Below are 22,104 nucleotides of genomic sequence, written 5' to 3'. Positions count from 1 at the left end.
AAACATCTCCAACACTGCAAGGTGGGTTGGTTTTTTACCAGTGCCAGTTTCCACTGCCCAAATTCCACAAGGGCAGCCAGTTCCTCTCATGCAGGGATGGCCATGTCAGTAAGATTATCCTCAGCAACAGCCTGTGTTTCACTCACTTTCCTTGAAAATCCCTTCCCCAAGGCACATGAGGCAATGACAAACCCTTGCTCAGAGGAAGCCATGAATAAAAACAAGGCTTGTAGGAGACCATGCTAAGCTGGTTTTGGGCAGAAGCTGCACCTCCTTCCCTTCTGAGCACCAAACCCAGCACCCAGAGCAGCTGAGCCCTAGGAAAGCCTCCTTGCACAGAGCACAGCAGCCTCCCTTGTCACAAACTGCACGTGGAGGAGAGTTCCAAGACAGACACATCTGTGGTGAGCAGCAGCCAGCCCAGAGTGGAAGGCACACAGGCTGCACAGTAATTCCCTCTTGGCTCTGGATAGCTCAGACACGGATATTCACCAGCTGCCTTCACACAGGGCAAGAAGGAGCCTGTGCCCTCCTCAGCAAGGTGAGGGCTATGTCTCCAGCCAAAATTCATCACTGTGCCCAAATCAGGCTTCAGGCCTCCCAGGGCAGAGGAGACAAGCAGGAGCCAGAGGGGTTTGGCTTTCTCAAGCCTCTGGACGTGGCCTGCTGTCCCAAGCAGTGATGCCTTGGAAAGAGGCATCCTCAGGGAGGCAGCTCCCGGGAATGCAGTGTGGATGGATGCGGGGGTGGAAGCTGTGCTATCTCCTGGCCTTCACCACACTGCAGCTCTCCAGGGCTTCAAAGGGGAGGCCTACAGCTGCAGCCAGACCACACACTCAACCCCCCCAGAGCCAGGGAAGAGAACCATTTCTGGAGGCTTCCGGTTCTGGTGTGCAGAGCTCTCCTCTCTTCAGTCACAATCTCCACAGCACAAAGATTATACGCTGACCTCTAACCCTGGAAAGAAACATGGTCATGGTCTTGTGATGGAAGCAAAGACACAAAAACTGCTTTAGTTTTGATGATGTGCTCCCTCTGGTCTTGCCCATTTAGTTATTCAAGTCTTATATTCCAGCTAAAGGTTTTTCTTTTTGCTTGCCCTTCACCATCCCGACCCTGGGGAAAAGGTTCGCTCAGACATAGCAAAGGATGTGAAATTAGACCTCACACTTCTTTTTTTAAAAGGTTGTCACAATTCAGGAACTCACTTCACCCAGCACAGGAAGATTATTACTCCTCAGTTTATCTCAGTCTTACCTAGTTGGCTGTAACAATTATTTTCCAGAAGCAATTTTCCAGCAATTCATTTTGAAATACATTTTCTAACATTCTAACATCCAGTGAAGAGAAACCTGACTCTTACTTGAAATTTAACTACCCTGGGAATTATGCAGCCTCTGGAAGGACCCTGATATAATAAGACCAGGTTTTTGAAGGGGAAAAGAAAAAAATTCATGATGCAGAAGTAAAAGTTCCCCTGACAACAGTTTCAAGGGTGGTCATTTTATCCACAGTGTTTATTATATCTTCCATTAAGGTAAGACAAGACTTCCATATCCCTTTTTTTTTTTTTTTTGTAATCATGGCTCCAGTTCCTGGATCCCTGTTTATGCACACAGCAAAGCAGTCACCCTCAGCAAGATGTGAGCACAGAGAAGTCACAACATTTTGAAAGATCGCAATCAAGCAATGCTGTGTTTTAGCTCAGCTTTTCAGCCCCTGAATGCAGCTCCTAAATGTGTGAATCTGCTTGATACACAGCAGCTCACAATCACTCAAATCACTGGGGACCTTCCCTGCACATCTCCACACTAGCAAATAGATGCTCTTCATAATCATGTTAAAAAAAAACGTATTCCTAATTCTCACACACATATTAAAATATATATAAAATCAGTATTGCAACAGACAAGACAGGATGGGGAGTGCTCTAAAAGCCAAATGATCAGCAACCCAAAGGGATCTATTCTCCCCCTTGATCTTGCACACAGAGGATGGCAGCGCCAGGAGATGGTGCAGCAGATGCCTCCCAAAGCACACTGGAGCACAGCACCACAGTCATGAAACGTGGCTGGGAGGTTTCCCCTTCTGCAAACGTAAGGATCTTTCTGCAAGTCACATTGTACTATCTCCTAGTGGCCAAAAAGCGTTGGCTCTGAGGCTAAGCTGGCAGGAAGCTGGCTCTTTGTAAGCCTGATGTTCATTTTTTTTTTTGTAATGGAATGTCCATGAGGAGTTTCGATCACCTCAGGACAATCTGACTTTTCAGTCTCAGACCAGGACTGCAGCCTGTGACTCTCCAAAAACGAGTGACCAAGCTGGGTTTGACTCTGCCCTGTGCCACCATCAGCACACCATGACCTGCAGTGTCAGCCTTGGTGAGAGGGAAAGGAGAAGGAAGAATGCTGACCAAGCACAGCTTGGGACTGCTCACTGCTCCCACCTCTGGGGATAAGTGATCCCCAGGCACCAGTTGTAGCACCAAACAGCCCCCAAGATCAGCCTAACACAGCAGAAAGAGCTCCCCATGATTCCCACACGCCCTACAGACGCTGCCTGCCCTGGCACAGGGCAGCACAGAGGCTGCACCTCCACCTCCAGTGCCCCTGAGCTTATTGAAACACCCAACAGGAGCCAAGCATCAGCACCCTTTGGACCCCTGCAGATAAACACAGGGGCTGCAGGTAGAACCTCCGTTTTGCAATACCTGCAGGAAAAAGCCCCACGATGAGTGAGCCAAAGAGGAATTGCGTGACAAATGTGTGGGCAGTGCCATTAGTCACCCTCTGCCCTGGCACTGGTGCCAGGCTCCATTCAAAGGGAACTCAGCAGGGTGCAGGCAGCCAGAGCCTTCCCAGCCCACAGCAAAGTCCAGGCTGTCTCAGCTGAACACCAGCATGGGCAGCAGGCAGTGGTTACAAGTCAAATCACTCCTGCAGCAACGAGCTTGACTTGTGTCTTGCAGCAACACCTTCGCGGTGCCAACACGAGGCCTGGAGCACCCATCTCCCCTCCAGCAGTCCACTTTTTCCATCCAGCAACACTTACCAAAGGACTGCAATCCAGTTTCTCAGAAAGAGGAATCCATGCAGGTCACCACCACATCTAACAGCAAAACACACTCAAAAAGCCACTGGCTCCTTCAGACCGGCTTTCTCCAGTTCAGGCTCCCGGTAAGAGCCCCGCACAGCCACACAGGGAAGGGGACAAAAGGGCACTGCTGGTAGAGGCAACTTGGCAGAGCACCCCTCGTGCTCCCTGCAGCCACGTGATGATGACCCTCATGTCCCTGACTCAGCACAGGCACTGCATTAGTGAGCACAGAGGAAGCGCAGCTGTCACGATTCCAGTGGTGGAAGCTCTGCGTGGCTGGGAATGTCAGCATTACCACCAGATCTGCCAGACCCCTCCTTCTGATCAGGAAGGACCACCTTGAATTCCACAGGTGCAGGTGGGTGTGCATGAGCAGACCTCCCTTCCCATTACACGCCTTGTCTGCCCCAGTGATGGCCCCTTCTCTTGTGCTGACCATGGCACAACACAGAGCAGCCTTCAGAAGAAGCCTTAAAACTGGGCTTTTTAAGTGAGAAACCAGTTATTTCCACTGGCATCACGGCACAGCTTCAAAGACAGCTTCAGGACAGAGGGGAGACACGTGACAGAGATAAGCAACCACACCAAGTGAAAACTCCAGCTCCTTGTACAGCGCTGACCTGCAGCCCAAGCCTTAGAAACAGCAGAAAAGCAGGAAGATTATAAGTAGAAATTAAACAACTAAAACACCTAGGAAAAGAAAAGAAAGCCACTCTCACAGGTCTCTATTCCCAGGGCGCCTCCAAAGCTTGTGGAGAGCTGGCACAGAAGGCAGCACCAAAAGGAAGCTGCTGTGGAGGAGAAGGAAGAGGCTCACAAACAGGAATGCAGTCTTGTGACCAGCAAAGGTTTCTTCTTTCACCCACTAATGACACAAGACAGGCGGGTCACTGACTTGTGTCAGGAAGAGGAGCCCCACGGACACAAGACCAGGAGGGAGAGATGTGGCAGCAGCAGAAGGAGCAGGGCTGTGGTGCAGGTGGCATTTCTGCCCAGACTCCTGTGGCCTGGTCTCCTCTGAAACCCACTGCAGCTAAGACTTTCTGCATGTTTGTGTGTGGTATTAGGCCAGGAGACCCTTGGGGCAAAACCAGATCTTCTCCCTCTCCTCTTTTGAGTACAAATGCAACCAATTGGACTAAGAAACTCTGTTTACATCAGTGTGTGCCAGTCTCAAATTAGCTCTTTTCCCCTTCCTTTTTAGTAAAAGAAGACCTGGCAAGGAAAGTGGTCCCTTCCAAAACAAAAGCAGTCCATGGAAGCAGGCGCCCAGATCCAGGTTATTTAATAGTGGCTTCACCAGCCCTTGGATCAGCCTTTTCTCCAGAGCTCTGCCATGTGGAGATCACATTTCCCATCAACACCAGGATGTATCTGGCCAGATAAATGGCTGTGCTTTTCTGGTCTGCACAGGCTTCCTATTTTGAGTGGGATCACCACACAGGTGAGTTCCTGGGCTCCTGGGGAAGGAAGGCACAGTGGGAAACCTCACAGTTTCCTTGCCCCAAGACCCTCCTTTGGACCACGGGTTTACCATGGAATAGGGCAGGATGACAAGCATGAGCCAGGGTTTGGATTTCACTAGGCATGAAGGTTCCCTACACCTAGTGTTTCCCTATCACTTTCTTCCCACATATTTAAAAAAACCCAACAATTCCAGCACATCCCACAACTTCCCATTAACCAGCTCAGTAAGGAAGGGTGAAAAGCAGAGCCCCACACAAAACCAGGCAACTGCCTCTGTGCACTACCACCAGCTCAGAATTCCCAATCTAAACTGAGGCATTGGCTGCAGCAGCACCTAAAGCAGGGAAAGGAACATAAAAGCTGTTGGGTTTTCTTGTGAAGCAAAAGTTATTCTCACTGTGCAAGGTCTCTTCTACCCAGACCCTGACACACCGGCTCAGACATTGGCAAAACTTCTATTTTAGGCACAAAACAGATGTGGAATGCACATCAGTCAGTCTGGATCTTGAAATACTGCATATTTGAGCTTTCACTGTCATATTTCCATGTTTTCTGGCCCACGGGTCTTATTCAAGGACAGCAGAGCAGCTGCAAAAGCAAGGAAGAGAACAAGAGGAACAGCTTTACTGAGGCAGAAAGCAACTCTACACTGTGGGTGTACTGAGGTGGGGCTCAGTAAGACCAGTACACTGAACCAAAGGATTTAGAGGCATTATTCAACACAAAAATTAATTCAAACTTGCCAAGCTACCCTAAAAGAAAGCAACCCAGAATTACTAAATTTGCACACTTCCTTTCACCAGATAAAAGCCTGTCTCTCAACCTTTAGACAAGGGCATGAGGCATCTCACCAGCTTAGGCACCTGAACACCTTCCTTCACACAGATTAACGTGAGCCAGCATATAAAAACAAGAGTTCAGGGTTACAGGGTAAACAAAACCTGAGAATGGCAGGTAAACTGACCCCCTTGTGAACCAACACTGCTCCCCAGTTTCCCCTCCCAGGGAGGGACAAATCCAGAGCACCACACCTCAGCCACTGTTTGAAAGAGGAACAGGGGTCTCACCACCACCAATATGCAGAAGCTGGGACAAGTCTGCAGGAGTTTTAAATCACCCTCTTGCCAGGCTAGGCTGCAAAACCTCAGGAGCAGCCCATTCAGGCGTGGATTTTGCATGGTTCAGGTCCTGCTGAAGATGTTTTTTTAAGATCAAGACAAAAGATGGTACTTTTTTCAGCAGCCTCTTCTGCAAGTGCTGTGCCCTGTGCTGCCACAGCCATGGCTGGAATTTCAGCTCCTCCCAACAGGCCGTTTGCTCACCCTGTGCCTGAGTTTGTTGAGGGTTGGTGTGACTTTGCCTGCAGCCTCTACAGGGAGGGAAGTGCTGTAACCAGAGACTTTGACCTCTTCCACCAGGAAGAGTGTGGACAGCAAAACCCTCCAGTGCTGTTCTCCTTTAGGAGGTTTCCTTTGAAACCAACAGCTGGAGGAGCATCACAGGGACATTGTTAAAAAGATCTTGCAAAGTTTTAGGGACTGTGAAGACCTTCGATCAGAACAGATGTTTTGGGGATTTATTTATTTAAAGAAAACCAAGCTCTGTTTGTGTGGAGTCGGGACATGTTGTATTTACAAGGCAGCTTTCCTCTGAGGATGTGAGAGCTTTTCAGACATTACAAGCCTGTCTCCTATGTTGCTGTATGGGATGGAAGTGTGTCTGCATGATCCTTACATCCCATGGTAACTCTGGAGGAGAGCTGTCCTCCTGCTCTGCCTGCCCTGTCAAAGGGTGTGCAGTCACCCTAGGACCCTCCCTGTCTGCCATGGGTACAGCAATCTAATCTGGATTTCACTCTTTTGAACATCTGTGAAATATAGGCAACTTCCCAGCCCAGCCCCTGCAATCAACCACAATCACAGGCACCAGAACATCAGTTCCATACCCAAAATGGATGTCCTCGTGCCAAAAAGGGACACAGGCCACAGGATATCAGACAACCCAGGGAATAAGAGAGGTCAGAAAGGCTGATCCCAAGCTGCAAAAACCACAGCTCTCCAACTCCCCAGTACAATCAACATAAACAGAAGACACTTGACACAGGATTTTTCTTTCCTTTTGTAACACAAGCTGCTCCTCTTACCTCCCAAAATTATGCACGGAGCCCTGTTACACAACCGGGGCTTGCACAATCCTCCCAGGCATTTTATCAGCTTGCTCCTCCAAAGTTTGGAGTTAGCTGGAACCCAGAGATGCAGCAATGACCCGTGAAAGGGGTGAAAGCCAGTCAATTGATGCGTTTCACAAGCAACCACCCAGCAAGACCCAGCGTACTTGCCAGCACCGCCAAGTCGGACCCACCAACTCCCTGAGCCGGTTGCCAAACCTTCCCTGCACACTTCCCCTGCACTGCCAGAGCCAGATGTCCCCAAGGAGAAAAACCCCACCCCATCTTTAACTCCAACCCTCGCCCATCTACTCCTCCACACAGCAAGAAAGGAAGGTAAATTAGTCAGTAACTCTACAGACGTGGCTGATAACTAAGCAGAAACACTACAATAATCTGCTGCCACAGGTCAAACTCAGTCACTCTTTGGACTTGTGGCCCTACAGAAGCCACCTGAGATGGCTTCTGGTCTTTCTGGATTACGTGAGCAATCAGCAGCACACAATCAGCTTGAATGTCTACTTGGGGATAAGCAGTAAGAGATTACGAGCAGCCTGTAATTATTTGTTCTGATCTATGAAATCTCAAAGCCTATAAAAAAGGAATCTTGGCAGAGGTGCACCTGTCACTGCAGGGCTGGTGACTCACTCTCCACAATACCGTGGACAAAGTAATCTCATCACTGGGATCAAATGATCACATTGGGAAAGCAACTTATGCAAGTTCTACGAATTGTGGTTTTAGAGGCAGGAGAGTCCACATCAGGAAACAAAACAAAGTTCAGTGTCCACAGAGATAACTGTGGGTGGTTTTCTTTTATACCAGAGGAAAGGGATGGGGAGGAGATGGCAGGAGTGAAGAGCTGAGCAGGGAAGCCTTTTCCCTAGTCTGCCAGAACTGAGCAAACACACAGTCTTTGCTGCATCACAACAGGTGAAGGAGAGAGCAAAGATCAAATGGGATTTCAGTCAGACACAGCTCCATGTGTTGCTTTTGCTGAGGGTGAACTGGGTAAAGAAACCATCACTCCCAGCACCCACTGCCGGCCACCCTACCAAACCCAACTGCACCCACAGACACTCCACAACCTTTGACAGTCAAAAGAAAGGGGTTACCTTGCACTTATGTATCTGCAAGCAAGCGCTGATGGGGCCTGTGAGCTCCAGCACAAAGGTTGGAGAGCAGCAGGGAAAGCCTCCCCCGAGATAAAACAAGTTCTGGTCCTATGGCCCCGTCGAGCTGCTCCAGCTGCTCTGGAAGAAACAAAATAAAAGTTGCAGAAGGCACTTACTTGCTCAACCCTGGCTGCCCACAAGGCACCACCCCAGAGATTGTTGACTGAACATGAGGCACTTGCACAGTGATGACAAGGAAGAGATTTTTCTCTGTCACAAACAGAGCGGGACTAATTAACAGAGGGTTAAGTATGACACTACCCTCTCCATCCTGCCCACTCTTCACCTCACTCTCCAAGGCTTTCACACCTGAAGATTAAAAGAAAGCACTCAGTTGTGTCAGTTGGTGTTTCTTCCTGTAGCACCTGTATCCTCCCTGCTTTACAGAAACCTGTTTTGCAAATGAGTTCTCATGCACCGTCACATCCACATACAACACTCTATGCCATGCACACCCTGGTTCAGTGCAGTCAACCAGCACATGATGCACCTGAAGAAAAACCTGTGCTGGGACAATGCTGGGCTCTCCAGGAAGGGTCTGGTTCACCAGCCCTTCCCAGACAAAACACTGATTTCCTCATCTGCAGCGCGTTAATCACCGAGGCGCTTTGCATGTGTGCAACAGCTCATTGCGATTTCTCAGAGAATCAGAGAAATACTGGAAGAAAGCCCCAGGCAAAAGGGATGTGTGCATCCCTGCACCCCAGTCAGCACAGCTCTGCTGTCTAACAAAACACATGAAAGCCCACAGCTCCTCTCGACAGCCCACACAGAGCGTAGAGCTCTGTGTAAGAGGGGATGTCCCCACCAACGCTATCACTGAGGCACTTCCAGATTTCAGAAACAGAGACCTGACCCTTCCTTGTGCTTTTCCAGCTTCTCAACTGAATGTATGTTTCTGCTTTTTAAAAAGAGCTGTAGAGGTACAAATCCAAATTTCAGTTTTTCCAGACTCACATCAGAAAGCCTCAGTGATTCCTATTTCTTTTACACTCTGAAAGGTAACCCGAGGTCTAAACACAGAACAATGCATACTCCACCAGCAGTGCTTACTCCTGCAAGTAACACAACTTCCTAAGAACCAATTCCACACTGATGACTAACTCCCAAAACCGTCATCCAGGTGTCTTCACCCCCTCCAGCCTTAATATTCCCAAACAGGGGGTTTTCCATTATTTCCTTTGACAAGCACATTCCCTAAGTGAGTAACTTCACTCTCCCAAGCAATTTCATCAGGAAAAGACAGGGGCACAGAGTCTTCCCACACCCCAGCAGCTTATAAAGTTAAATAGGTGGAACAACAGCTAAGCAGCCCAGCCTGCAGCAAAGGTTAAATGCTGGGAATAACGTTCTGCAGGGAAGTGCCAGAAAATTAAGCTCATTAAAGGCTTTTAACGAGCAACAGCCCGAGATTGGGTAAGTCTGAGCAACCCTTCAATGCTGTGGAAGCGAGACAGGGCAGGCATGACCCCCCTCCCTGGCTGCCCACCCTGCCTCACACCCCCTTCTCAGCCCCACCACGGGGTTCTGGTCAGCCCCCTGCCCCACAGGCCCCGGGGAGCCAGGTATGATTGGGGTACCCCAAATTACAAGGGGCCACTCATGCCACTGGTCACACCAGTCCCCCCAGTAACAGGGTGCTCAGTCACACCAGACCCCCCAAATAACAGAGGCCTCTGGTCATCCCAGTCCCCTTCAAACAGGGGATCCAGTCACACCAGACCCCCCCAAACAAAAGGGGGCTCTAGTCATCCCCATCCCTGCCAAATAACAGGGGACCAGTCACATCAGACGCCCCAAATAACAGGGAAGTCTGGTCATCCCAGTCCCCCCCAACACCCTGAATAAGAGAGATCTCTAGACATCCAAGTATCCCCCTAAAGACAGGGATCCAGTCACACCAGACTCCAGATACCAGGATGACCAGAGGATCATCCCAGTCTCCCCAAATAAAAGAGGGTCCATTCACACCGAATTCCCCCCAAACCACAGCGGGACCACTCGCTACAGCCTCGCCATACACGGGACCTCAGTCATCCCACTCCTCCCAGCCACAGAGAGCCAGCCACACCAGTCCACCCAGTAGAAGAGGGGTACCCTCGTCCCGTCCCGTCCCATCCCATCCCACCCATCAGCGGATGCCCACCCGCCCCTCCCCATCAGAGAAGACACCAGTGGCGAAGCCCAGCCCTCCCTCAGGCATAGGGGACGCCCGAGCCCACCCCTCCTCATCCACACGATCCCGGTACCCCGCCGCTCCCCGGTGTCGCCCCGGAGCCCCGCACCCACCGCCGGCCCGGCCCGTTCTGTGCCCGGCGGCTCCCGCAGCCCCGGCGCGGCCGGCACGTACCGCGGACCGCACCACTCGCCCATACGCGCGGGGGGAACACGCTCCGCCCCTGCCGCCCGCCAATAGGCTGCGAGAGCGCCTACCAGCGGAGATCCCCCCTCTGCGGAGGCGCATTGGTACGGCCCCGGGACGGCGGGGTCTTAAAGGGACAGGAGCGCTGGGGCGGGGCGGGAGGAAAGGGGGGTCGGGGAGGTTTGGGGGTGTCAGTGGGTGCAAGCAGGGGGTCAGGGTTGGGGCAAGGTAGGGAGACAGCAGTGGAGCCAACGTTGTATTTGAGGGGGTGAGGGTGGAGGCCAGAACTGGCGTTAGAGTTCAGATCTGGTTTGCAGTCCCGGTGGGTTTAAGGTCAGGGCTGGGGTCACGGTGTAGTCGTGTTTGGGGTCACGGTTGCGTCATGGGCTGGGGTCAGTTTCGGACACAGGCCGTGCCTGAGCCAGGACTCCTACACCCAAGAACCCTGTCTGTGGCCACGTGCGGTGCCTGTGTGCACATGGTGGTGCTGCTGTGGGACCCCCCAGAACCTCCCTAGGCCCCTGCCCTGGTGCAAGGCCCAAGGGGGGGCAGGGGACCCCAGGGTAGAGGCTGGAACCTGATCACTGCCTCCCCTCCCTGCGACCCAAAGGGCTCCCCGCCCAGCCAGTTTATAGCACATGCTCCTGATTTAACCGCAGACCGCATGTTTCGGGTGTTTTGGGGCTGCCTTTCTCTCAGCACTCACGCTGCCACCACCAGGGAACTGCACAAGCAGCTCTGGAAACATCCCCGGCAGTCCCAGTGCGACATTTCACAAAACAGACCCCCAGACCCCGGGTCCCACAGACACAGAGGGACCACTGCTCTCCTCTCTCCTTTTTTTGGGAAGCTGGGTCACAGCTCTGCTAAGTCCAGCCTGGCCAAAGCCAGGCACACAGCTCGCCCTGACCCCACCGAGCAGCCCCAGGCCACGTGGGGTCACACGGGACTGTGTCCCCTCCCTCAAACAAGCACTGGCACATCCAGAGTCACCATTCTGACACTGTCACTGTGTTGGTGCTCGCTGCAGAGTCAATAAAACCCTCAGGGAAGGTGCAAAGTCCAAGCTGGGGCTGGCAGGCACGTGGGGGGCCACGAGGAGGGGACACGGACCCAAAAAGCACCAGCTCTGAGGCAGCAGTGGCCAGGGCTGCAGGAACACTCCCTTTCATGATGGCATCCAAGCAAAGGGTAGAGGGGTGTAAGGTCAGCTGGGCACCACTGCCACCTCCATCAGTTTTGGGATCAACCCCATGGAATTGCCCCGGAGTGGCTCTGGTCTGTGACTGTGCCCCGTGGGGTGAATGGCCGCGGGTTAAAGATCACAGTGGCACTGATGGGACGGCAGGACAGTGCAGGCCCTTGGTTTGGGGTCATTCTATCGGGTGCCTGGACTGGGAACAGGCATTGTAGCACAGCCTGGCCTGCTCTGTGCCAGCAGGGAAGGGGCTGGGGTCTCATCACACCCAGCCCAAACTCCCCCTGGGGGAAAAAGCAGAGCTCTGCCAGCCCACAGGGACCTGTTGGGTCACTGCTTTGTCACCACACCTATTTCTCCCATCTCTCCAACTCTCCTCTGTCACCAGCACAGGCTGAGGCTGAACTTTTGGCCACGGAACCCTCAACAGTACCAGCAAACAGGCTGGGGCCCTATGGGACACCCCATGGAGGTGGTGTTTGGCAGAGTCCTGGCCCTGGCACAGGGAATCTGGCCCCCAGTCAGGATAACTGGGTGGGTGTGCTTTGCCACGAATAAATGAGGGATAGGAAAGCAAAGGAACACAGACCTGTTTTTCCTCCAGCATCAATGTGTCCTGCCAGGCCTCCCCACTCTGCAGGAACCCCCTTGCTCCTAAATGGGGCAGCAATGCAGGTCCAAGTCGGTTCTGCTTTCTTCATGTACCCCCATGCCTTTCCTCTTGCACCATAGTGGGTGCAGAAGAGCACAGAGGACAGAGCTGGGCTCTTCCAGAGCATCCTTCCTGTATCAGGATGACTATCCCAAGCACAGGGAGCAGCTGACTCAGCTCCCAGTGCTTGTCTCCAGAGTTTTGTCACTCTGCAGTGACCCTCTGAGGACAGGGGGTCAACCCAAGGAGTGTTCTGGACTCTCTGCACACCCTGATTCCGGGGCAGATGCAATCCTGGCACTGAATGAAGTGGCCTTTACTGGGAATGCACCAGGGGCACAGAATAACAAAGCTCCAGGGACAGCACGTTCCCAGTGGCAGCCATCCCGGGCTGAACTGGGAGGTTATTGACTTTTTTTCTTTTTTTCTTCCTGCTTTAGGAACTTCCATTCTCTGTCTCCCCACCAAGGAAATGAGCTGGTACTGCAACATGCAGTGAGTAACATTGCTGGGAGCTCAGCGAGGCAAATGCCAAAGCCCAGTGAGCTGATGACTTTCACCTCCCTCTCTCCCACATTTAATTCCTCTTCAGAGCCTTAAACACATTTGGAAATGTCTCATCACAACACTTTTCCTCCCTCCCAGCAACTTCCCTTCCCTGGGCAAGGAGTTCTGAGTTTGCCACCAGCCCTGAGGAACTGGGACTTGCTTGGACTCCACTGCTGGAGAAGCAGAAGGTCCTTGGCTCATTTATACAACAGCGTTTCACTGTGAAACAGCTGCCCTCAGGAAAGCAGGGAAGAGACCTCACTAGAAAATAAATCTTCACAAACATCCATCTGAAGGGCACTGAAGGTACAACACATTGCACTGGACAAGTAGGTGCAACTGGACTTGGAACAGCCCTGGGGACATGGTGGAAGATGCAGAGATCAGAGAGACCAAGTGATCTGCCAAGGTCACCCAGAAGTTCCTAAAAGACCTGGGAGCAGAAGGAAAATAAAACCCCCAAATTGTGGTTTTGTCCCTATCTGGCAGGTCCTGCTCACCTGGAAGGCTGTGGCAGTTGTCTTGTCCCAGCAGGGAAAGGTTAGTGGCTGGTGCTCGCTCTTTCCCAGGCAGGAATGTCCCTCCACTGCCGGGGCCAAGGGGCCCGGCTCACCCCCTGGAAGGAGGTTTGCTGCCTGTTCCCCGGGATCGGGGCTGTTCCGGCCGCCGGCAGCGACACTGCGGTGACTCCTACAGGCCAGGGCTTCCTCCCCACTACGAAACCAGGAAACTACTCCCTGGAAACGTGCCATCCCTTTGACAGCTCTGCCGGGAGAGCGAATCTCTCATCAGATCAGCTGATAAGAGTTGGAAAGGAAAAATAACCGGCTTCCAGCGTTTTCCAGGGTGCAGTTCCACTTGTCCCCAGTGCGCGTCCAAAGCCCCAGCCTGACACGGAGCTGGCACCCATCAGCCCATCCCACAGCCCATCCCACAGATCCCGCCCCATGGATCCCACCGTGCCCAGCCCACCACCCGGAGGGGCACGCTCCACATCCCCGTTTGAAAGCAAACCCAGAGACTATAACAATTTATCTTCCAGATTCTATTTCCAGTTCCCAATTTGGAGGTATACAACATTCATGATTGCTATCAATGCTCATCACCCTCCTGGAAAAATCAGTGATAAAATTCCTAGGTTTACAGGCAAGGATTTCACAAGGAGGAAAAATCAAGGCACTAGCAGAGAGTGGAGTATCAACATTTCAATGTTATCTCTAGCATTTCTTTCCTGGTATTAAAAACATGCTTTTAAATTCCAAACAAGCTCCTTATCCCACTCTTGCTCCACACTAAACGCATAACAATGCAACTGCTGTCAGCAGGAAAAACAGGACCGTGAAGTCAACTCCATTTGTGATCCTGTGGAGGAGTGAAACAGTCAGGGACAAGGCCCTCAACTCCAGCCTGCTGGAGAAGTGGCTGTACAGCAACAAGGGGCTTCCTCAGACACCAATGATGGAAAAATCAAAGGGGCATGGACTTGCTTTGGAACATGCAGCTGCCAGAGCTGCCTCTGGTCAGGCTCACTGGGAGCACAGAGGAGCCCTGAGGCTGTTGTGTTTCTGGGGACGGGTGAGGCACTGCAGGAACATCTCCAGGAGCAGTAACAGCATTTTGTGCTTCATGCACCACTTTTTTTTTTGGAACACAACAAAACTCTGAGCAGAGTCGAGGGCAATAGTTGAGATCCTGGCTGATTTACAGATACAGAGACAGCAGATTCCTCCTGGGCATGGCACAGGGCAGCAGCTACACAGCTGGGAATAACGCTCAAATCCCAGCAAATCGACCAAAGTCCTTCATTACAGCCACATGCACCAAACAGTGCATCCTGCTCCAAATCCTTTGCTGAAAACTCCCCTCTCCCACACACCTGCCCACCAGCTTCCAAGAAAACAGAGAGAGATTGTGCTAATATTGGTGGGTGAGACTTCTAATGCTGAGCAGTGTGAACAACCCCCAACAGCACTGCTGCTGCACTCCTTGGATTTATAAACATTTGCTCCACAAATGGCCAAAATTCATTACTGAAGAGTCTCCCACTACTTCCCATGCATGTGAGGTGGCCTTATCGATAAGTGCTGGTGACACAGGCTGAGCTGGTGCAGTGCTATCAGAAAACAAAGGCAACGTGTTGATGCAGGCACAGACTGCAGCTAAGAAGGACTTTGAGCATTTTAGGGCTGTGTTTTGTGGCGGCAGAAAAGGGTGTTCTGTGATCTATCCTCTTGCCCCAGCTTGGTTTAACAAGCCTTCTTCATGGCACTCTTTTAGTGGGGAAGTCACCAGTAGAACAGACATCTGTCCTCCTCCACTCAAATATTAAGTTATAAACTAAGGCTTGCCCAATTCCCATCTCTTTTGGGTCCTAGCTACATCACACCTGTAAACAAGACAGGAGTGTAAATGGGACATGTGCTTTTTGCTGCAGCCTAGCTAAACTCCAATGTTTTGACAGTGAGATTCCCACCTTGACTCAGGGAGCTGGTGCACTGGAACTCCAGTGGCAGCGTGGAAAAAAGCCAGCTGCTAAATGCAGCAATGAAAAAAGACTTCAAAAGGATGAGAAGTACACAGAGCTGATACAGTCCCCACCCCCAGCAATATCAAAAAGTAAAAAAACAATTATAAAGGAAATACAATTCAAGTAGCCTGTGCCAGGGAGCAGGGAAATGGTTTACACTGGAGCTACCAATGCACTCCAACAGTCACCCCAGACACAGCAAAGATGCCAGCAATGCACTGCTGTGGGAGCATCACAGAGTGGTCCTGCCCCTGCGTGAGTCCTGATGCTCCCTGGAGGATCAGTACACTTGGACTCTGGTAAATTCAGCTGCAACAGGAGGCACTGTGGGTGCTTGCTGAGCACCAGCCAGGGGGCCCAGGCCCGCAGGTGGCTGTGGGTCAGTCGGGCACACGCGCTGAGGGGGACAGAACGTGCCCAGCTGGCAGTGCTGTCCTGGGGAGGCTCCCACATGGGCCTGCCCACAACACTCTCCCCAGGCACCTCTGGCTTGGCAGTGGGAAGAACTGAGGCTGTGTCCTGCAGCGTGGCCCTGCTGAGATCCCTCGTGTCCCAGCACACGGCCACGTCCCGGAGCGCAGCTGTGATGAAACCCCTGGCTCTGAGCATTGGGATGCTGCATCTGGGAAGCAGGAAGAGCTGGAGGCGAAGGGCAGTAGTAGCTTTGGGTGGGGTAAGTGCCTGGTGCAGGGTTAATCCTGGGCAGGAAGAAAACAGAAGGTTACACAGTGCTCAGAACTGGCATTGCCTAATTAGCACTGGAAGTGCCCTGAGGGTTGATTTCCTCCTGACCAGCGCTCAGAGAGGTCACTGCAATCCATCAGAGGGATTCACTACAACAGAAGCTCTTATTATAAGCAGCACTTGAGTAAAAAATAGGTTTACTGGCTTCCCAGGACAGATGTTCCCACTCCCGACCCACGCCATTTCCACACCCACTGAACGAGTGTGGTTCTTGGCCCCAGACTCTTTGTGCAAGGAATACACAAAAGCCAAACTTCAACATGCTTTGAGATTCCAGGGCACATCCTCCCTGCCCTGTGAGGGACACATCTGCCAAGGCATTAATCAGGAGAAGTCACAGCTGCCAAGTGTTTATGAAGAAAACATAAAGGCCCTTGGTGCGAGTAAGAGCCCAGAGTATAAAGCAAAAAAAGAGAAGGAGGGGAGAGTTAGAAATTAAATTAATTATTCAGAGGCAAGGGCTAGAAAGTCTTTGCCAGCAGAAGGGATGACTCATCCAGCCAAAACAGGAGAGAGGCAATCTGCCTAGAAGCTGAAGCCTCTGGGACTTCAGGAGTGCTGCTCAGCCCACGCACAACACGCAGATGAGTGCTGAGAATCAAGGCAACATTCATGAATCCAGGACTGCCAGATTCCCAACAAGAACAAGAGACTGGCTCAGCCTGGGGTTTTCAGGCTTAGGTTTTTGGTTTTAAATTATTAATTTGATTTTGGGTTGGGTTTTTTTTAAATTTTATTTGTGGATACAAACATGATGCCAAAGCCTGGACCTCCTGGAAATGTGTCCTGCCTGGTGGCAAGTTGGTGCCTGAATCTCATGAAAGTTTAAAAAGAAAACGAATCCCAAGTTATTAAAAATCCAAATAATCAACATGAAGCTGCAGAAGCACATACAGAAGTTGTACCTAAGACACAGACATGCAAATTTAGCTGCAGCAGTGGAAGCATCCTAGAAACACCTTCCCACGCCCTGTTGGATAGTCAAATATTCATGTAAGTACCTTTGTGTCACAACAGTCTGTGTCACCTCACCAAAGGAAGCAGGTTTAGACCCTGAGGTGCTGTGCACAGCAGGATTGGACTGATGCTGGCACAGGCTCAGCATGGAGACAGTCCCACCTCCCAAAAGCTGCATTTGCACAGGAAGGAGAGACTAAAAACACAAATGCTGCTGGATCTGCCTGCCCTCCCTGCAAGCACTCCCATGTTTGAGTGCCCTGATGGACCTGAGGGACACTCCTGCTGCAGACAAGGGTTGGTTTTATGGCTTTCCCACAGGTGAGGGCAATGCAAACACCTGGGAATGCTTCCACTTCAACTAAAGCTTTACAATGAGCTGAGGGCTTAAACAATACATAGAATTTAACCCTTAACAGAAAACTACCCTTTCTCTGCGAAGCTGAAATGGCACCTTAGAACAGGTAAATATTTGACCTACATTTTCAAGCTTTTTAGAATACAAGTGAGTTCTCATGGCTTGTGATAATACATAAACTTAAAACCACTCCTGAACGTCAACCAAGGGCCCCAAGGTTTTTTTTTTTCAATAAAGTAACATTGCCTTGACACTGAAAACCTGCTGAAAGGCTAAAAAAGACCAAAAGGTCTACACTGAACTTTGTAAGTGACACCCTTGATATATAATGCTCTGCTCCTACATAGGTTTGGACACAACTCACTTCACAGCATTCCTGGGAGGCGAGGTGGGGCAAATAAAGATAGGGATCACACCCTAGGGAGCCACACAGCCAGGAATAAATGCCTTAAACCCTAATTCCAGGGCAGAGTTACACAACTTAACTTTCATGTCAGCCAGAGCTGCAATACCTTTGCATGTGTACACACACTGCCCTTGCAGCAAAGGAGAGGTCTTTCACCTCCATCCAGCTTTCACTAAAGACCTGGTTGAGTTAATGAGTGGTAATTTATTAGTCCCAGTAATGTCACCAGTGTAACATCAAAGGGTGACTCTGCCCCCTCCCACACCCACAATATGAACTCAACAAATGCAATCCGGCTTTTAAATGTGATTTAGAGCCTCTACTCACACTTCAAAATTCCCCTATAAGATCTCCCACAGGAACTCCTGTACTTACTTGGTGCTGTCAGAGGCTCTTCTCTCTGCTAAGGACCCTGGGATGTATTTCAGCCCTGGGATCCTCTTCAGCAAAGTGAAAGGGAACACCCGGTCCAGCTTAGAGCCCACTGACTCCGGAAAATCCAGGCAGAAACAGTAGCCAAGACCATCTGAAGCCAGGAGTGCGTTAAGGAGGTCTGCAGACAAAACACAGTCACTTCTAACAGAGCCACACACAATCCTCCTCTGCCCACAAACCACTTTTCCTGGAGAATTCTCCCAGTTCCGCCCAGCACCACGTTCACAGACCATCGCCCTTCTCACTCCACGTTCTCTGTGCGCACAGAAGTCACTGGGGAAGTGGAAGAATGAGGTGAAAAGCCAACAGGGGATGAGCAAAGCCAGGGAGGGTTTAATGCAGAGCAAGAGCCCGGGAAACACCATAAAACCAACAACAAGAACCACAGCACCCCGTTCCCATTGCGAACCAATGATCCCGCTCTGGCTCGGAGCTTCCCACTCGGAAAGGATACAGGCTTCCCCAACCAGGAGCCCACACAGGTTACCCAAGAGAGAAGAGTGGGGGATAAACCAAGCCACGCAGAGCACAAACCAGGGCACCAGCACCACTGGAACCCTGCACCCAAAAACCAGAGTCCTCTTCATCCGCGAGCGGGTGGTGGACACGCCCAGCATGGCGAAAGCCACTGGCAGGAATCCTTTGGCATCTCCCACCTCCCACACCCGGGAGACAAGGGGCTCCAGGAGGAGGTAGAGGAGGGCAGAGAGCACGGAGAAGGTGATGGTGAGGAAGCAGTGCTTCACTGTGCCCACGTTCCTCTCAAAGCTGCCGGCAAAGTACCAGATGGCAACGGCACCACAGGTCAGGGAGACCAGGTCTTCATAGACAAAGACGTAGGTGACCAACCTGTGAACTGAGCACAGACAGACACAGCTTTTAATTGCTTTAAACCACAATCACAGGCTTGAGCAGAGGGAGAGAGAGAGCCCAAGGGATTAATTTATGGCTTTCCTTTCTATGCTGGTGTAGAAAAGAAGGAATTCAAGGCCTTTAAAATCAGGCACAAATAACAAGATAGAGTAAAAGAAGTGCTATCTTGGGTGTCATAAAAATATGGGCTGACTCTTTGCTGCTTCCTAGGAAGCTGCCTGGAAAAAAGCAGCAGCACCTGTAGTATATTTCAGTCTCATTAAAAGAGAAGGCAAGAGACATAAAAATAGATGTTATTATAACAATGATTTTGGCAAAAACCCCACTCCTTAAACTGCTGGAAGGCTGACTTTTCTCACCAAACCTCACACCTCAGAAGTGCTCCCAGGCCTTTTGGATAGCTGTTCTCCTGGGCATTCAGCAAGGATGGAGGCTAAGAGTTCTCCACCTCTCTCCCACCAACCTCAGCCCCACAGAAAGAAAAACACCAGTGAAAAATAAAATAACCCATTGTTACGACCCGCCCCAGGAAAAAGGGGGCAGAGGGGGTAACCCAGGTTTTATCAATAATTCCTTTGGGGTGGATTAAAGCGAAACGACACTAAATAATCGGTGTTTGAAAACATATATTGACAAGATTTATTCTAACAATTCTGTATTAACAGGCATGCTAGCAGTTTGGGTGCTGTCATACAACAATGTGACACAGAGATAACCTTTGGGGAGGGAAAGAAAATGCATAGGGGAGAGAAAGGCAGGATAAGAGCAAGGGAGAGTAAGGGAAAGAAAAGCTGAGAGTGGACAGATGTATATAGTCACCGCCCACGGGGTCCAGCGATGCTTCCATGTCTGTCAGTTGAAGTGGTGGCCTTGATCTGCTGGGGGTGAAGGGGGGAAGCCCCCATACTCTAAGAAGTTATGAGTTATTATATCACGGGTCATGCCTCGAGCCTCCAACATCTCCAGGGTCTGTGCTGAGTTTTTTTTTTTTGTGTCTCGCCCGGTTCCCGCCTTTAGGGAGGGAGGGGCCTGATTGCTCATCAGATGTATCAACAGTCAAAAGCCTGCGAGCTCGGCTTCTTGCCTTTTCAGGGCTTCACACCTTCAGCACTGGAGGGAGGGAGGGGCCCGACTGCTCATCAGAGGTATCATGCAAGTCAAAAGCCTGTAAAAGTCTCCTAGAATGCATAAATCATTAACCATTTCAGTCTCTGACACCCATGGAGAAATGTGAGGAGATATTGGATTTCACCCATCAGCTCAGAGAAACCACACACTGCTAAAGGAAATCACTGCACAGGGGTGAGCTGGGACACGGGAATTAAAAGTGTGATAAAAATCATACTGGAAATACCAGAGTTACCGAGGAAAGCAAATCCTTCAAGATCCTGAAAACATACTCATACTGTGCTTAGTGTCAGAAACAGGGGTAAAGGGGAGCAGCCTGATGTAAGGGAGCTGAGATGGGTGCCCAGGTCAGGGAAGAGCATGGAAAGCGGGAGGAAAAAGGAGCACGGAGAGGTGGGACACAGCGGGAGCAGCGGGCTCAGGGAGGGGCTTAAGAAAGTGCCCAGAAATGGGGGCTGAGGGGAGGAACCAAGGGGTTCTGAGCAGGACGTGGGGATGGCCCGGAGAGGGGACTCACAAAAGCTCCAGTGGGGATTTGAGGGAGACCGGGAACGCGAGGACACAAAGGTTCCGTCGGGGATTTGGGGAAGGTCTGATATGGGGGACCCACAGAGGGGGGAAGACAGGGGGGACCAAGAAGGCAGCGGCTGCCCCGCGGGCGGCCCCCGCTCACCTTCCCCGTCGCGCAGGGCGGTGGGGCGCAGCGCGGCGGCGGAGCGGGCGGCGGGGACACCCCGCAGCATCCCGGGTGCGGAGGCCCCGACCGAGAGCAGCACTGTAAGGGCGGCGGCGGCCGGCAGGGCCCTGGGCGCCGCCATTGTCACCCCGCGCGCCCGCCGCTTCCGGCCGCCGCCGGAAGGCCCGGGCGTTACCATGGCAACGCGAGGCGCTGCTCGCGTTACCATGGAGACGCGCGGGGGTGGGGTTCTTCCCTCCCCGCCTTCTTTTAAATTTTTATTTAATTAGTGGGGGTTTTAACTTGTCCAGAAGGGGAAAATATCCCCGTGGGGAGGTGTGAGGTCTCGCTGGGAGCCAACCTGAGCTGGGTCCAGGTCTCCCCATGAGCAGCCCTCCGGTGTGGGAGGCCCAGCCAGGCCAGTGAAGCCCCATTCCCCCGCACCGGGGGAATCAGGCTGCTGGGAATCACAGAATCACAGGGTCAGTGAGGTTAGAAAAGACCTGTGAGATCATCTAGTCCAACCTGTGACTGAACACCACCTTGTGAACCAGACCAGAGCACTGAGTGCCACATTCACTCTTTCCTTAAACATCTCCAGGGATGGTGACTCCACCACCTCCCTGGACAGCCCGTTTCCAATGTCTAATAACCCTTTCTGTGTAGAAATTCCTCCTGATGTCCAACCTGAACATTCCCTGGCACAGTTTAAGCCTATGTCCTCTCATCCTGTCACTGGTTGCCTGGGAGCAGTGCCTGACTCCCACCTGCCTCCAGCCTCCTGTCAGGAAGTTTTAGAGAGAGAGAAGGTCCCCCCTGAGCCTCCTTTTCTCCAGACTGAGCCCCCCCAGTTCCCTCAGCCACTCCTCATCAGACTTGTGCTCCACACTCTTCAACAAGCTTTGTTCCCTTCCCTGGACTTGCTCCAATCCCTCAATGTCCTTCCTGAACTGTCGAACTGGACACAGAACAAGCGTTTCCTTTCATGTGTGACAGATGGAGATGGAGAGGAGTGTCCACACCACACATGCACCTTCCCACCTGTGCTGGAGCAAATGGAGGGACAGCCCTCCTGCACATCTGTGTGTTCAAACCAGGCTGAACCTGCACGAGGCTCATATTCTGTGTCTGTCTTCAATTCCCCAGCAATATTGGCTTAACTATTTGGCAAGTTTTAGTCAGATTTAGGAGAGGAATTGGCAGCCTATAAATGGAGATACCAAAGTTCTTGCAGGTGTCACAGGGAGATGATGGAGTAGGGAGAACTTAATCTGATCCCTTCAAGGGAAATCCTTCACTGTGGTCAGGGCTTGCTTTACACACATGACCACAACAAT

At 51.5% G+C, this 22,104-nt stretch overlaps 2 protein-coding genes across 5 annotated transcripts in view; both read right to left on the bottom strand.

Annotated features, from left to right (window-relative positions):
• The window catches only part of LOC113957224 (NADPH--cytochrome P450 reductase), a 28,973-nt gene extending 18,718 nt beyond the window's left edge, over positions 1-10,255 (bottom strand). The window contains exons 1-2 of one of the 4 annotated variants that reach the window (XM_027664481.1): positions 10,192-10,255; positions 7,843-7,975 (exon numbers count right to left, since the gene is read on the bottom strand). The gene's annotated coding sequence lies outside the window, so the exon portion shown is untranslated. Of the gene's footprint in view, positions 1-3,048; positions 3,220-7,842; positions 7,981-10,191 lie in introns of those variants that run through there. The other 3 variants (XM_027664482.1, XM_027664484.1, XM_027664483.1) reach the window with 3 other exon arrangements.
• Positions 10,256-12,559: 2,304 nt separating this feature from the next.
• RHBDD2 (rhomboid domain containing 2) lies at positions 12,560-20,877 on the bottom strand. Its single transcript, XM_027664488.1, has 4 exons — positions 20,765-20,877; positions 18,545-18,946; positions 18,031-18,181; positions 12,560-13,096 (listed from the first exon to the last, which is right to left on the bottom strand). The coding sequence occupies exons 1-4, from the start codon at positions 20,832-20,834 to the stop codon at positions 12,940-12,942; spliced, it is 780 nt and encodes a 259-aa protein (XP_027520289.1). The 5' UTR covers positions 20,835-20,877; the 3' UTR covers positions 12,560-12,939.
• Positions 20,878-22,104: the final 1,227 nt, after the last annotated feature.

The sequence above is a fragment of the Corapipo altera genome, unplaced genomic scaffold (genome assembly GCF_003945725.1).
Source record: "Corapipo altera isolate COAL_440 unplaced genomic scaffold, ASM394572v1 181b, whole genome shotgun sequence".
NCBI lineage: Eukaryota > Metazoa > Chordata > Aves > Passeriformes > Pipridae > Corapipo > Corapipo altera.
Note: the sequence above shows the minus strand (reverse complement) of the source record. Positions and strands in the feature narration are given on the sequence as shown.

Excerpts from the sequence above, each read along its gene's own strand:
- RHBDD2 (XM_027664488.1), bottom strand. The coding sequence starts at position 20,834 with ATGCTGCGGGGTGTCCCCGCCGCCCGCTCCGCCGCCGCGCTGCGCCCC. Across the intron at positions 18,182-18,544 it reads GCTCCTGGTTGGGGAAGCCT|ATGGTCTTGGCTACTGTTTC; the intron begins GTATCCTTTCCG and ends TCCTGGCTTCAG. Across the intron at positions 13,097-18,030 it reads AGAGCCTCTGACAGCACCAA|GTCTTTTAGGAACTTCTGGG; the intron begins GTAAGTACAGGA and ends TTCTGCTCCCAG.